This window comes from Dermacentor andersoni, chromosome 10, assembly GCF_023375885.2.
Source record: "Dermacentor andersoni chromosome 10, qqDerAnde1_hic_scaffold, whole genome shotgun sequence".
Taxonomy (NCBI): domain Eukaryota; kingdom Metazoa; phylum Arthropoda; class Arachnida; order Ixodida; family Ixodidae; genus Dermacentor; species Dermacentor andersoni.
The window spans coordinates 129,810,836-129,824,340 of NC_092823.1; the positions used below are offsets into that span (position 1 = coordinate 129,810,836).

A 13,505-nucleotide genomic window follows, 5' to 3' on the forward strand; every position below is an offset into this window, starting at 1 on the left:
GTTCGCTGCTATCATTACTTTTCTATAAAAAATCTGCGCGGTCTAAAAAAACGCCCTGTACATGCAGTTAGACGCCAAACAGACACTAAATCAGTTTGTACTGCTAAAGTATTCTCCGAAAACTGTTGTCATTTTTGAAGTAAAAGACGACGAAGTGAAGGTCATCAAGGAACACTTCAAAAGATTGGGTAATCGTTTCAGCACGCAATTCTTGGCCAATCCCCCAGTGTCGGTATGAGCCATAACATGAGGTCATCATCATCACCATCATCAAACTTCGATTTCCTTTTTATTCCGCGCCGAAGCTCAAGCGCCGTACGTCAGCATGACGTCTCGGATTACTACGTGTATATATATATATATATATATGGACTGAGTTTACTCAGTAAAAGTTCTCGAAAATTCTCATTTTGCAGTTTGGCAAATACAATTCATATTCACAAATAACCAGAATTAATTGTAGTAAAAAATCAATCTCAAAAGACAAAGGACAAGAAGAGATGTTTACACTACAACGACTGGACTATCTATCAGCTGAGCTTTATTATAAACGGCATAGTTCCAGCAAGACCAGCAGAGCATGCGCAACACCAGCATCACTATCACAGAGGATCACTATCACAGACCGACCTAAAAAAGCAAATTCTTTTTCAAGTAAGCGCACCGAGGTTGTACTAATGCAATCGTCACCTAACAACCTGATGTAGTATGCTTCCAGGATTTCTTGCTCCTTTGCCCTTGCCTCTGCCAAGAATCGTTACTTTGCTGAACAATGGGTAACAGCCATATTCATTGCAATGGCGAGACAATTTTGCACCGTCATCGGACCCCAGGGATGCCAGGACCCCATGACTATGCTGTTTCTAATAAAGCTCAGTTGATAGTTCAGTCACATTGATGTGAACATTTCTTCTTGTCCTTTGTGACTGATTTCTTCCTTCAACTATGTACTGTTATATACGGGACCTTTTCCGGAACCTCCTTCGAGTTCACCAGACCACATCGAATCGCGCCACAGCTAATTAAGGAGCGCAGAAGCACATCTACCCCGTTCCCGAGGCGCGGCACGTGCAAACGAGTTGGCGTCCCCCACCTCGTGCGCCGTAGGTGGAGCTATTCACTGCTTGACTCTTCCCGAAAGTGTAGCGGGAGCCTGGCACGGTTCCAGGTAACGCAGGGCCCGAGCAAAGCTGCTTTGTAGCACTGAAACGTCGCCCCTATCCGCCTTTCTTACGGCGCTTGCAAGTTAGAATGGCAATACCGCAGTGAGAAGCGCTCGGACAATTGGGGCCCAAGGAGCGACCCTGTGCGCCGGGTGTGACACAATCGCAAGGGCGCCTACCATTGGCCGAATATGACGACACCTGAGCGGGCTCGCCGATTGGCCGAAAATGGCGTCACCTGAGCGGGCTGGCCGATTGGCCGAACGTGACGTGTCTTCGAGACACCGAAGGGCTTTTTTAAAAGCCAGAGACCGGGAGCAGCTAGAGTCACTGGAAAAAATTTTTTTCAGTGACTCTAGGAGCAGCAAGAGAGCATTCCTTCATTCATCTCTTCCGAGCTTCTTGCCACGGGCCGCAGCGTCCGAGTTGCTGCCGGCCCGTAATGACTTTATGACTGTTAATGTTTTTATACTCTCACTGTAAATAATGTAAATAAACCTCCAGTTTTCATCCCGACGTCCTCCTCAACCTCGGCCAACTCCCGCACCCAACGGCAAGATCCAAATATCTGGGGGACAGCAATTGGGATCGTCCTCCAGATCCTACATCTGGTTGACAGCGGTGGGATCGTCTCCAAATGCAACAGTACCAACTGGCCCGGATGTCAACCCTTCAACAGAACTATATATAGGTCGTAGCGGCTGACGTAAATACCCATGACCGCACTGAGCGCTGTTGCGGGAACTTTAAGGCGTCGCTGCCAGTTTCCTACCATAATTATTGTACGAAACTCTACGGGTGTCACCACCAGTCTTACCCTATTGCTACTTTTCTGGCTTACCAAGTACCTTCTGGTGATCAACGGCGCTTTTGGTAATGTAGAAAGGCAAATAATTATTGCAAGTGATATCAGATTACTTTTTTTAGTGTCCCTTAAGAGAAGGGGCTTGTGTTTGAGTTCCCGCGTAACAGAACAGTTTTCTCGTATATTCAGGTCACAACCCGATGCTATATGTCTGTAGGTTGCGTGTAAGTCACACTTTACAATTTTTCTGGCGCATTTTGAGAAATTCAATTAGTTCACTAACGCCTGTGCGCCACGCGGAGGGCCTGCGTGATGCGGTATGCGTGTTTCAGGACTTTTCGCTCACAAGTCGGTCGGCGCCGGACGCCGGTTTTTCTTTTTCTTTTTTTTTTGCGACAAGGGGCCCCGTAACACTATTGCGTCAAAAAGAACGTGGCGTTTGATAGCCAACACGGCTTACAACGGTGGTCGCGCGGCTTCCGCACGAGTGCCGAAGAGCACCTCAAATTGTGTACACTCTACAAACACAGTAAAACTTATAAAGCTGCCCATTTCCGCATTTTGATATGCTACACCGTTTACCGTAAAGGACCATGCACGCTTGGATAATGGGACATTCTTCGTAGTATGAAGATTGATGTTAAAAAATCTGCATACGCTTATACAAATTCAGTACCAATCGTCATGTTATGTTGTAATGACACTTGGCGCCACATGTAGCTACGCACGGTGTGTGCCTGCGAAGTTTGCTACCATGGATTATAAAAAATTTAGGTGACACATTACTTCAGGCCACATGACTTATCTAAAGCAAATTACCACTCTTATTCATTATACTGCCATTACTTACGACAGATCTAGCGCCAATACAATATAAATTGATAATCACTTAAGTATAATTATGTGATTTGAATGCGAATGCATTATAACTCGCCTAAGTTATCGCCTTAAATTAAAACTCCACCTTGCTATAATTTGTACCAACCTTAATCAAATTTTGGGAGTGGGCCACGGGGTACGTCCGACGCCGTGGCTGGTTACCGTTGGATTTCGCAGTGCGAGCCTCAGCAGGTCCAGCGCTGGGAATGTGACGTCATCACTTGGTCACGCGGGTTTTGTTGCCATCCGATGTTAACGCCGTATGCTCGCCGGATTTTCCGCTTCATGGGGCATATAAGGCTTTTCCCTTAAAAATGCCCTTTTATAGAAGTAACCATGCCTACGGCGTAGGGGTGAACCATCTAAATATGGCGGCTGGATGCCATTGACGCGAAAAAATGCGCCTTTAGCGACTCTCATGTAGTTTATAATCGTGAGCTCCGAAGGACCGTTCGCGTATGCACAGACCTATCGTACGGCAAGTCTTTCCGCCCGGTAGGACGAAGCAGGCGTAAGACAGAAGCTTACCGTACGCAGTCGATACGGAAAAGTGGCAGGACTGACGCCTGACACTCATTGTAGGCCGCTTCACGTTGGGCGAATCCGATGGAATCGAACCACACAACGACTTCCGCAGAACCATATATGGTCTGTTGCCCACAAACAGGTGACGACAAAGTTAACATCTGAATTCGTTTATTAACTGCTGAAAAAAAATCGCTATAAGCAGTAGCGGTATTTTTCATGAAAAGGTTTAACAATAAATGGTTCTAGCGTAATCTCTTTGATGGCGTTCGCACTGGAATAACAACGATACAGAAAGTGCCAAAAATGGTTTCATGAAAACTAGAGGCAAGGAAAGACTTCGAGATAACATATTCCGGCGTACCCTTGATGCACTTATCACGTGTATGGCATCGCAACAAAATGTTTTTCAGCGGCTGCACGATCCCAAGGAACTGTTCTTAATAAATTAAGGTGAAAGTTCCCTGGGTATGTTCTAGATGTCGACTTGGCAGTGGAATTGTGACGCTAAAAAGCTATCATTGGGTTACATTATGGCATATAAGGCAAGGTGAAGCCTCGTTGTGAAACATTCCGGCATGTTCTTGATGCTGGGCCTATAGCATTGGGACGGCTTCGATCGCCAGATTCGCAATAAGGGCTGCATTAAGCATGGAGCAAGGTGGAATGTTCCAGCATGCTCTTGATGCTTGACTTGGCAGTCTAACGATGTGGCTACGAAGAGTGCCTGAAAGGTCGCACAGCGTTAACGGTGGGTTTCTCAAACCGTGCCAACTCGTTGCTGCAGTCTAGCCTGGGCGCTGTACCGTAATTTCCTTTCCGCAAGGCTCGCTTGAAGTTGCGGGCCCAGAGTCGAGCATCCTTCACGCGTGCCGCTGACACATCGGCAAACTCCGGTCTCTGCCACAAGAGGTCGTCGGGGTCGGGCGCCACGAACGCCGTCAGTCGCATGGCGTAGTCAACGTGATAGCATACACTGAGGTGCGGGAAGAAACGCATGCTGGCTGCGCGGCACCAGGGCCTCGTTCGCTGCATCGGCTTGTCAGCGTCTGCCAGGAACTCGCGAACGTGCTGGCTCGACATGCGTACCTCTTGCGAGTGGCCATCCCGAAGGATGCGGTTGAGCACCTTGGCGCTGAGCGCGGTCTTCTCTTGCACGATGTACAGGAGCTGTATTATGTGCAGGTGACCGAACTTAGCTGGCGTCAGAAAGCCTTCCTCAAGGAACCTCACGTCGGCGCTGAAATAGGGAGAAGAGAAAAACGTGACTCTATTAAAGGATTTCACTGAGTCACAGACTCAGTGTTGTACTGGGTAAACTGTAACCACATGAAACATTGTCACGCGAGAGGCACCGGGATCGATGCCCGTGTAATGCTGTGACCTTGTGACGGGGAAGAACGAGGTGCAAAAGTTCACTATTTATTGGGCAAACTTGTGCCTACCATAGCAAAGACCACACAACGCGCCACTACGGCGGCGACCAGATTCGTCGGCCGTCAAAATCTGATCTGCGGGTCGAGTGCGTCGGCTACTTTAATTTTAGTACAGTGCAGCGTAACAGCCGGTGCTCGCACACGTCCCAGAATGTGCACCGCTGTTCGCGTCGCGCACACAAACTGATCAGAGAATATTCTTTCGCTTTAGAGTTGGCGACAACATTCGGTTTAGCTCCGATACATGAGACGCATCCGGCAACAACCTTGCAACAGTGGTGAGCCGGTGAAAGGACGGTCACTAGAAATGAAGATAGCATAAACACGACAGAGGGACGATGACAGCACGAGGACAACGGGGTGGCGACGAAGATGGGACGACGACAGCGTGACGAGAACCGGATGACAGCTAGAGCTGTAGGGACGACGATGGAACGATCGCGACGGCATCACAATAGTATGACAACTGGAAGGAAAGTTAAAACTGCGCGAAAAAATAAGACAAGCGGAAGGAACACACAATAAATACACCATGAGCGCAGTGCTTGACTCGACAATCACCTGGACGTAGCAAAGTGTTGGTGTTGGTACTGAATTGTTCTTCCGCTGATGGCGCGGATGCGTGTCCTGCATGACGATCGCTGTCTACGGAATTGAGCAGGCGTTTGAGAATCCACGCCATTATTTACTCCAAAAATGTCATCTACCTATCTTCTCTAAATAGCAAGGTAATTATTACACAATAATTACCCTGGTAGCAGAATAGAACTCAAGAACAAAAATCGTTGGTACCATGCATAACCGTGTGTGATGCCAGTTTTTAACAGCTTGCCTGGGACACTGTATATTCAAGCATGCACGCACGCACAGTGCTAACTATAAATGTCGTTACCTCGGCGGTGCTTCGGCTGCGTCGACGTGGTACGCATACTGACCCAGCACCAGGAGCACGATGTAAGGCTTCACCTTTCCCTCGGCCGAGTACGTCTTGCGGGCCAGTTCGGTCAGGAACCTGCCGCTGGGGCAGAACACGTCTCCGTCGAACGAAGTGGGCACAGCCGCGGCCAGCGCCCTCTTCAGTCGAGTTCGGAAGAACTCCTGCACCTCTCTCACGGGCTTGGCTGCGACAACGGCCAGCGCCAGGCTGAAGAAGCCGATGATCAGGCCGGCCTCATTCAGGGCCGCCCGAGAGCTGCGGCTCTTCCGTATCAGGTCGGCGAGGAAGTCGATGAATCCGGGAGAAGAAGGGAGCGGCTCGACGTCCTCGAGCTTTCGTGCGAAGAGCTTGGGCATCTTGTCGAGGTTCAGCAAGCGCTCTTTCATACCCCGTGACGGCAGGTATATGACATCTCCGACTCTGTAGATGCTGGCGAACAGCGGCTTCCAGGGGGCAGCCGGCGACGGCGTGGCAGCCACGCACTCGAGCATGAGGCGGTCGAACGACTCCTGCCATCTGGTGGAGGCGAAGGCTCTCAGCCACGACGCGTACAGCGACCGCCGGGTGGCGTCGTCCGGGTAACTGACTCGCCTCAGGATTTCCCGTGCGTCCTTCGTGGCGATGACGTCGCTCCAGTCCTCGCGTGCCGACGTTTCACGTTCTATAGCAGGGGATACGAACAACAGCAAAGAGCGAATCATAGCGGCTGCGGGGATTGTGGCTGATAAAGAAGCGAATAACCGTCAAGTCGGGACGAGATCAATGAAACTTGACCGCGAAAAGTGCGTTTAAACCATAGAAGTTATAAAAATCGCCTGTGAAGATAGCGTTATTGTAGTCCTTGAACTGGATTATTCGAAGCCGCGGAACTCGCACGAGAAATCGAAATGCATAATCGACTGCACTTGAACCTCGTTATAACGAAACGGAATATAACGAAAAAGTGGATATAACGTAAATAAAAAATTCCCTTTGAAATCCCCATAGAGATCCATGTATTTAAAGCCTCGTTTTAATGAAGTGAAATTGCCCTGCCAATGGATATAACGAACTGGATTCGTCTCCGAAACCAAAATATACTGGATCGTTGCGATCCGAGTACATCGCTTTGCGCAGGGTTCGGCACTCGTTCGCTGCAGCAGTTCAAAACTCCCGCGTCGAATACATCGTGGAGCAACAGCGCCTTTTCTCACCGGTGTGTGTGTGTGTGTGTGTGTGTGTGTGTGTGTGTGTGTGTGTGTGTGTGTGTGTGTGTGTGTGTGTGTGTGTGTGTGTGTGTGTGTGTGTGTGTGTGTGTGTGTGTGTGTGTGTGCGCGTGCGCGTGCGTGCGTGTGTGTGCGCGTGCGCGTGCGTGCGTGCGTGCGTGCGTGCAGCAGCGGCGGCGGCGGCGGCAGCAGCAGCTAGATAGATAGATAGATAGATAGATAGATAGATAGATAGATAGATAGATAGATAGATAGATAGATAGATAGATAGATAGTGATCTACAGAAAGGAAGGACGCTTGATTCTGCAGCAGCTGACATCTCTTTCTTGAGCGTGCCTGGATGCACGGCTACGCGCGCTGGTGCGAAAGAATAGTGCATTCACTTCTGCCGTGCGGCGCGCCGCGCAGGCAAGCTCAGCTGCGCGTGGCCTCCGATATCTCAACGGCGCAATCTCGGCGGTCATGTGCAAGCTTGCAGGAATCGCGCCATGCTGCGCGGGTACGCGAAACCCTGCGAAATATCAATGCATTCACTGCTCTCTTTCTCTACGGTGTACCGCCCAGGCAGCCGCAGATGGGCCTGGCATCAGAGATCTTCCCGGTGCAATCTCGGGGGTCACACCCAGGCTGCGCATTCACTTCTCCCGCTTCGTGCGGCGTGCCGCGCCGCGCGGACTAGCAGCTGGACATGGGCTCCGAGATCGCATTGGCATCGCTGTTATCTCGGAGGCCACGACTCGACCGAGCCAAACCGGTGCGGCGAAGTTCGCTTGCCTCCTCGACCACACAGAGGAGCGCTGCGTTGCGTGCCATGTGCTGCTCGACCGCGACAAGCCAAGTGAAAAGAGGGCGCGAAAGATTACCACAATGGAACAGAAGGCAGAGTCATGTGCCGAAGCTTATTTTGTTGTTTTATTCATATTTCATCGTATGCGTGGCCGTGTGGCGGTTCCGCGGGCCTCAAAGCCGTCTAACTTATTCCCACGCTCACAGTTGTGCACCTGAGTTGGCACATATTGATGTAAATGACCGTAATGGATAGAGCGAAGAAATTAATATAACTAAGTAATGTCAGCTCCCCCTTCAACTTCATATAACGAGGTTCGAGTACAATTAATACAAAAATCACTATTAATCTTTTTAATTGATCACATTACGGCATATATTACAATTTACGAGTTGGAGCCGGTGAGTTTGCAAGGCATATCCACCTAAAGCGAATAGTGAGGATGGCACCGATTTCGAGATATGCATCGTCAAAGTATCGGTTAACATGCGCTGTCCGACTTACTTTTTTTAGAGAAAACGTCATTTTACGCATTGAAGCACAAAAGCAAGTGGGACCCCTACGCATTTTGTTGCCAAGTTCGACAATTAATACCTCGAAACTGCAAGTGTTATCCTGCAAGTTCGTTCCAAGTAGCACTAAGCAGCAACGCATAAATTTCGTTTAGTTGACATATATTTTTTTCAAAGTTTAACTTTAATTTATTTAGCGTAATAGATTTGGTTATTAGCGCGGAGAATTAAGGTCAAAGTTTACGCATGTATCTTCCACCCTAACCGCAGCGCCGATACGTCAGCTCTGACATCACGGATGTTTGTGCCACCATCTTTGTTTAGAAACAGCTGCAAAGAGTCGCTGCGTTTGCTCAAAAGTGCATTCAACATTCCCTTCGTCTCCTAGGTTGAGTCTACAGTTCTTTAAGAGTGCTATGCAATCTTAAGTTTATCGGTGAACATTTTATCATAGCGTTACCATTCTATCGTTACCGATACCATGCCACACCAACCGCGCATGCGCCGCCGTTGACATGCTCTTTACAGTCAGCTAAGTTCGTCTGAACTTGGTCACAACCACAAACAGCGTGTCATCGCGTGCCTCTGAATATCATCGCATGTCTCTGACATTTGGGAGATAGGCTGATAATAGCATCGCAACAATGTCGACAACAACGTCGCTGGCTTTACTTATTGCTCTCCATTGGCGGAATGTGCGGATATCGCCAATATTTCGATAAAACCTGTATTGTATATGACAAACCGTACGCAGATAATTAGAGAGATTACTGAAGCGGACATGATGACTGGCTTGCGACTTTTGTGCGTTGAAGTCATCGATCTCACAATAAAAAAAAACTGGAATTTATGGCAGCCTGATGCCTGAATGACGTTGAGCATGCGCTTGCGGCCCTAATTATGGTACAAGGCTCAGAGAAACACAGTTGAAAGCGCTATGTTCGTTCCTATGTCTCTTTTTCGCAGTCGTTTATTGTCATCGCAGTAACAAATCGTTCTATAGCCTCTATGCTTGCCCTATATGAACACACGTACGGGGAAAGGAGAAACAATTTCATTCACCTACTGGACTGAAGTTGATTAGGTTTATTGCATTCCCTGTCAATTGCGCTAATACAAATGTAGATTACGCATCTGAATTAGTTTTAAGCCTTATGCATGTGCCTCGCTCATTATCAACACACGGCAAGTGATCCGTCTTTCCTAATCTTCGATATGACGGTTTTGATAGCTGCCCCTGTTTCTGCGCATGCCTATACACGGTCTTAGCTTATTCACTCCAGCGAACAATCCCGATTTCCTGAATATTCAGCAACCCTTAAGGTTGCAAATCGCCACCCAGCTGGGCTCCGTCATCACATCAGGAGGAACGTGCTTTCACTTCGTCTTTAAAAAACAAGGATTTTATCTAAGGCTTTTACAGCTGAATATGTGTGAAGCTTGATGCGACTGTTATTAGGTGGCCTTACACGTAATTCAATTTACGCTCCGAGACTTCTATTCGCAAAACTGCTTCTGTTCTGCTAAGCTCGGCTCAATGCGAAAACATTTCAGACAAGCATGGGAATTGGTCACATCTTTATTCTCCGTCCTGTGTGTATCTCAAAGGTTGGATCCTCTGTTTAGATATTATTTCACACAACAGCGCACAGTAACGCCCAACGAACTGACAGTCCCCCTTCGCCAGAATTTGTCCCTTGGTCCGAAATTCGCCAGTACTCTTTTCCAGCAGCTGTTCATAGGTGCTTAGCTTGGCCGCAGTCTATCGCACGAGTTGTTCACTGGTCCCAGGCTCCGCAGCAATCTTTCTCAAGGCACAACCACAACAATAATTAGTTCTGGTAGGTCACCGGTCGATCCCGCCTTCGTACGCCCTCGCAGACTTAGATCAGCGTGTGAACTACCACGCCGGTGTTGGTGCTCGTTTTCATAACAAGTGGGGCGGCCGTACACAGGGACTTCGGGCTCACACTTGTAACCTCTTGGATGTAAACAGTCGAATACCAACGTAGGACGCATTTCCGTGAATCCGCTTCTTCCACATCACGTTAATTTAAACGCCATCGGTCGGAGGTGATGACGCAAGCAGAAGTATGCCCTGAAGACCGCCGGATGGCGAACGCCATTCCCCACTGCCAGGCACGCTTTGCGCCTTTGAATCCATGCAACAAGCCGAAGGAATGTACAAGTACGGTGCGTGGCAAGTGTAACTTGCCAAGTGCAGGCTGTTCCGCAAGTTAAGCCGCCCACTCTCGTTGCAGCATCCCCGCAATCGGCACCCGCAGTTCGTTTTTCAATCCGCTAAGCACTGTTTACATCGGCTGCATTGCTTACGTCCGCTCATTTGGCGCCAGCTCGCTCGGCGTGTGGCGTTGGGCTTGCCAGTCACCACATAACTCACTTTTAGCGATAACAAGGCCTTTATCGCTACATTAAAATAAATAAAGGCGACAAAGCTGAACATGTCTACAAAGTATCTTTTTCCTCTCACACCACAGCCAACGCCTTAAACATGCGCGTTACACGCTCGTAACCGTCCTGTGACGTATTTTGCTCGTTTGTTTTACATTGTTTTTGAAAATCATCTGTTTCAGATGGCATATTTCCAGTCCCTTGAGCTGGTTTACTCGACGAGGCGGACATAACTTGCACGACAAATCGAAATGCATAAACGACTACGTTTGCTAATTAACTTTTAATTAATTACTTAACGATCCATATACCAAACGACCAATTGTAACCGATGATTTCGTTAGGCGTATGCACTTTGAACGAATTTTCAGGATGACACCAGTTTCGAGATATTCATTCCCTAAGTGTGCGACGAAATACATAAACTTTCCAGTTACTTTTGCGCTTGAATGCATAAAACGGCATTTTATTTAAAAGTTTGATGGGGCATATCTCGAATAACCTGCATGATATCCTCGGAACTGGTTCCAAGTGGATGCGCTTTGCCAGGTACAACTATGCTATCTACCACAGGCGATTTCAAGAAAAATTCTAAAAAATACATGTGCACACACCGTAACATCGGCTAGCACAAAGCTAAGGATTTAAGCTGGAAACTAAGCGTGGTGATCCATTTCTTGTCAGGTTTCTAGGGCTTGATATTATGCGACCGCGTTGCAAGACACCTATAATACGAGCTTACAACGTGAGCATCAAGTTACGAAAAAGAGTCTATGTAAATCGCGAGCTTACCCAAAGATATGATCTAAATTTCTTACTAAGGGTTACTACAGTCAAACTGGCATTTAAAAATAACTGCACATTTTTCTGATGTCCATAATGCACCAAGTCGGCTGTACAAGTGATTCTAGGAATGGCTTTTATTCCGCCATCACCAAATATTTCAACAAGCCTTCGTAGAAATTGTTTTATACGTTATTTTATTTATAGCGATTCTTCTTACGTGACACACGGGTTGCCTCGTTGGGTAGTCATATAAATGCTCACGCATTTAAAAGCAGCATGGAGTTTAAAAGGCGGTAAGAAAACATGCTGGACGCACTTCCTCCATACATGTACTTGGAAGTCCGCTCCAAGATGGTATCTTCAGAGAAAAATAAATTTTCGCCAAGGTTGCTGCTGATTAGCTAATAAATGAGACTTGAAGCAACCGGTTGACCAATACGTGGTACACTTACTACGGCTAATAATTACAGTAGCTATATTCAGTCACAATTTCATATTAGAAGAAATCAATTATTACATTCTTCAATCGAACACTTCGACTCGAAACACAATCATTCGATTCGCGTTCGCAGTGTCAACTATTTGCACAATCCAAGCTGCCTTCCGCCGCAATGCTGATGTGACGCACCAAAATGATTCGCTGGCGGGCACTGCAAAAGGATGACTTGCCCAAAACAACCTTAGTTTCTGTGATCATGGAGTCCACTGAAACAGCTGGCAGGAAGGCCCTACGCGTATTGCGTGTCTCGGCTTCCAGGCGAGTACCGCAATGTGCGCGTGAGTGGATTAATCACAAAACATCGAATCATTCTGAGAGGGGATCCCCGAATCACGTTGTTTCGAAATCGACGAGAACTTCAGCCTGCCCACGTCGAAGCGCGTTCCACGGACATGCACGCTTTCTATAAGCGTGTGGCACTGAAACACATATAGCGGACACATACCTGATATATATTCCATCTCGAAGCGAAGCTTGACGAGTGGTTCGAAGCAAAAATTGCCAGTCAAAAACTACGCCTGACACGCAGCATCCGATCAGACCGACAGCGCGCGCCAGGCACGGCAAGCCAAAGTGGCGCGCAGTTTCAATCGCAAGACACACGGCCATACGGCACTGTGATTGGTCCGTCACTGTGCTTTGTTTTCACAATAGCTTGGTAGATGGCGCAACGTGGCAAGGAGAAAAGATCAGTAAAATAACGATGGCACGGGTTGAGTTGCACTGCCGGTGATCGGCGCACTATCTTTGAAAGAATGCGGCGTCGCTTTGGCACTGAACTCGGAACGCTAGGTCGGATATCAGTGGTCGGCTCTAACGTATGTTGGAGATGTTCTCGTTCATCAGGCTTTGCTTAACTTCTCTCTACATTGGCCTGAGGCGTTCGCCGTCTGCGCGAAAATTCTGTAACTAAATGAATAATTGCTGTAGCCCCTGAACTACAGAGCATCGTTCAGTTTCGTTCGGCACTGTTTGCAATGCCGGATCAGACGGAACATTACTCCGCCGCTGGTCTTCTGACAACTGATTGCCTTCCTGTTTTTGTTGCTCTTAATGTCGTATGTCTGCTGATTTGTTTGTGCTAAGCTTGGAAGCAAAACGTTATTGAGCACGTGTGTACCGGGAGCGGCTTAGTTATTTCATCGGCTGCGTTGTCTTGTTTCAATTGCAGACCGGCGAATTTAGGCGGGTCTTGCTTGAAGCAAGGTACGAGGAATCCGCCAAGCCAAAGCCGTAGCGATATGGCGCGGTTGAAGAAGGCGTGAGGATAATATGCTGCAAGTCTAGCGATCCGTCCAATGTAACGAAGACCAACCTCACAGTCGCCTTTTCCCAGCTTGCTCAAGACGTCTCCAATTCGGCTTGACAAGACATACATACAGACCGGACAATTAAGCTATAGACAAATAGTCAGTTAACGCTCCCTACAATTTTCTCTTGATGGCGTTTTGAAAAGTCAACAGCAAGTTATAGTGTAGACATTCCTCATTTAGTTTTTGATGCGAAAGCATCATAAGGCCCATTGAACGAAAAAGCCGGTGTCTGTAGCAGAGAAACG

The 13,505-nt window shown here is 47.9% G+C and overlaps 1 protein-coding gene across 1 annotated transcript; it reads right to left on the reverse strand.

Annotated features, from left to right (window-relative positions):
- Positions 1–3,526: 3,526 nt before the first annotated feature.
- On the reverse strand, positions 3,527–12,565 carry LOC126545052 (uncharacterized). The gene is made up of 3 exons (XM_050192682.3): positions 12,393–12,565; positions 5,701–6,406; positions 3,527–4,612 (listed from the first exon to the last, which is right to left on the reverse strand). The coding sequence occupies exons 1-3, from the start codon at positions 12,406–12,408 to the stop codon at positions 4,087–4,089; spliced, it is 1,248 nt and encodes a 415-aa protein (XP_050048639.1). The 5' UTR covers positions 12,409–12,565; the 3' UTR covers positions 3,527–4,086.
- Between the last annotated feature and the right edge of the window lie 940 nt (positions 12,566–13,505).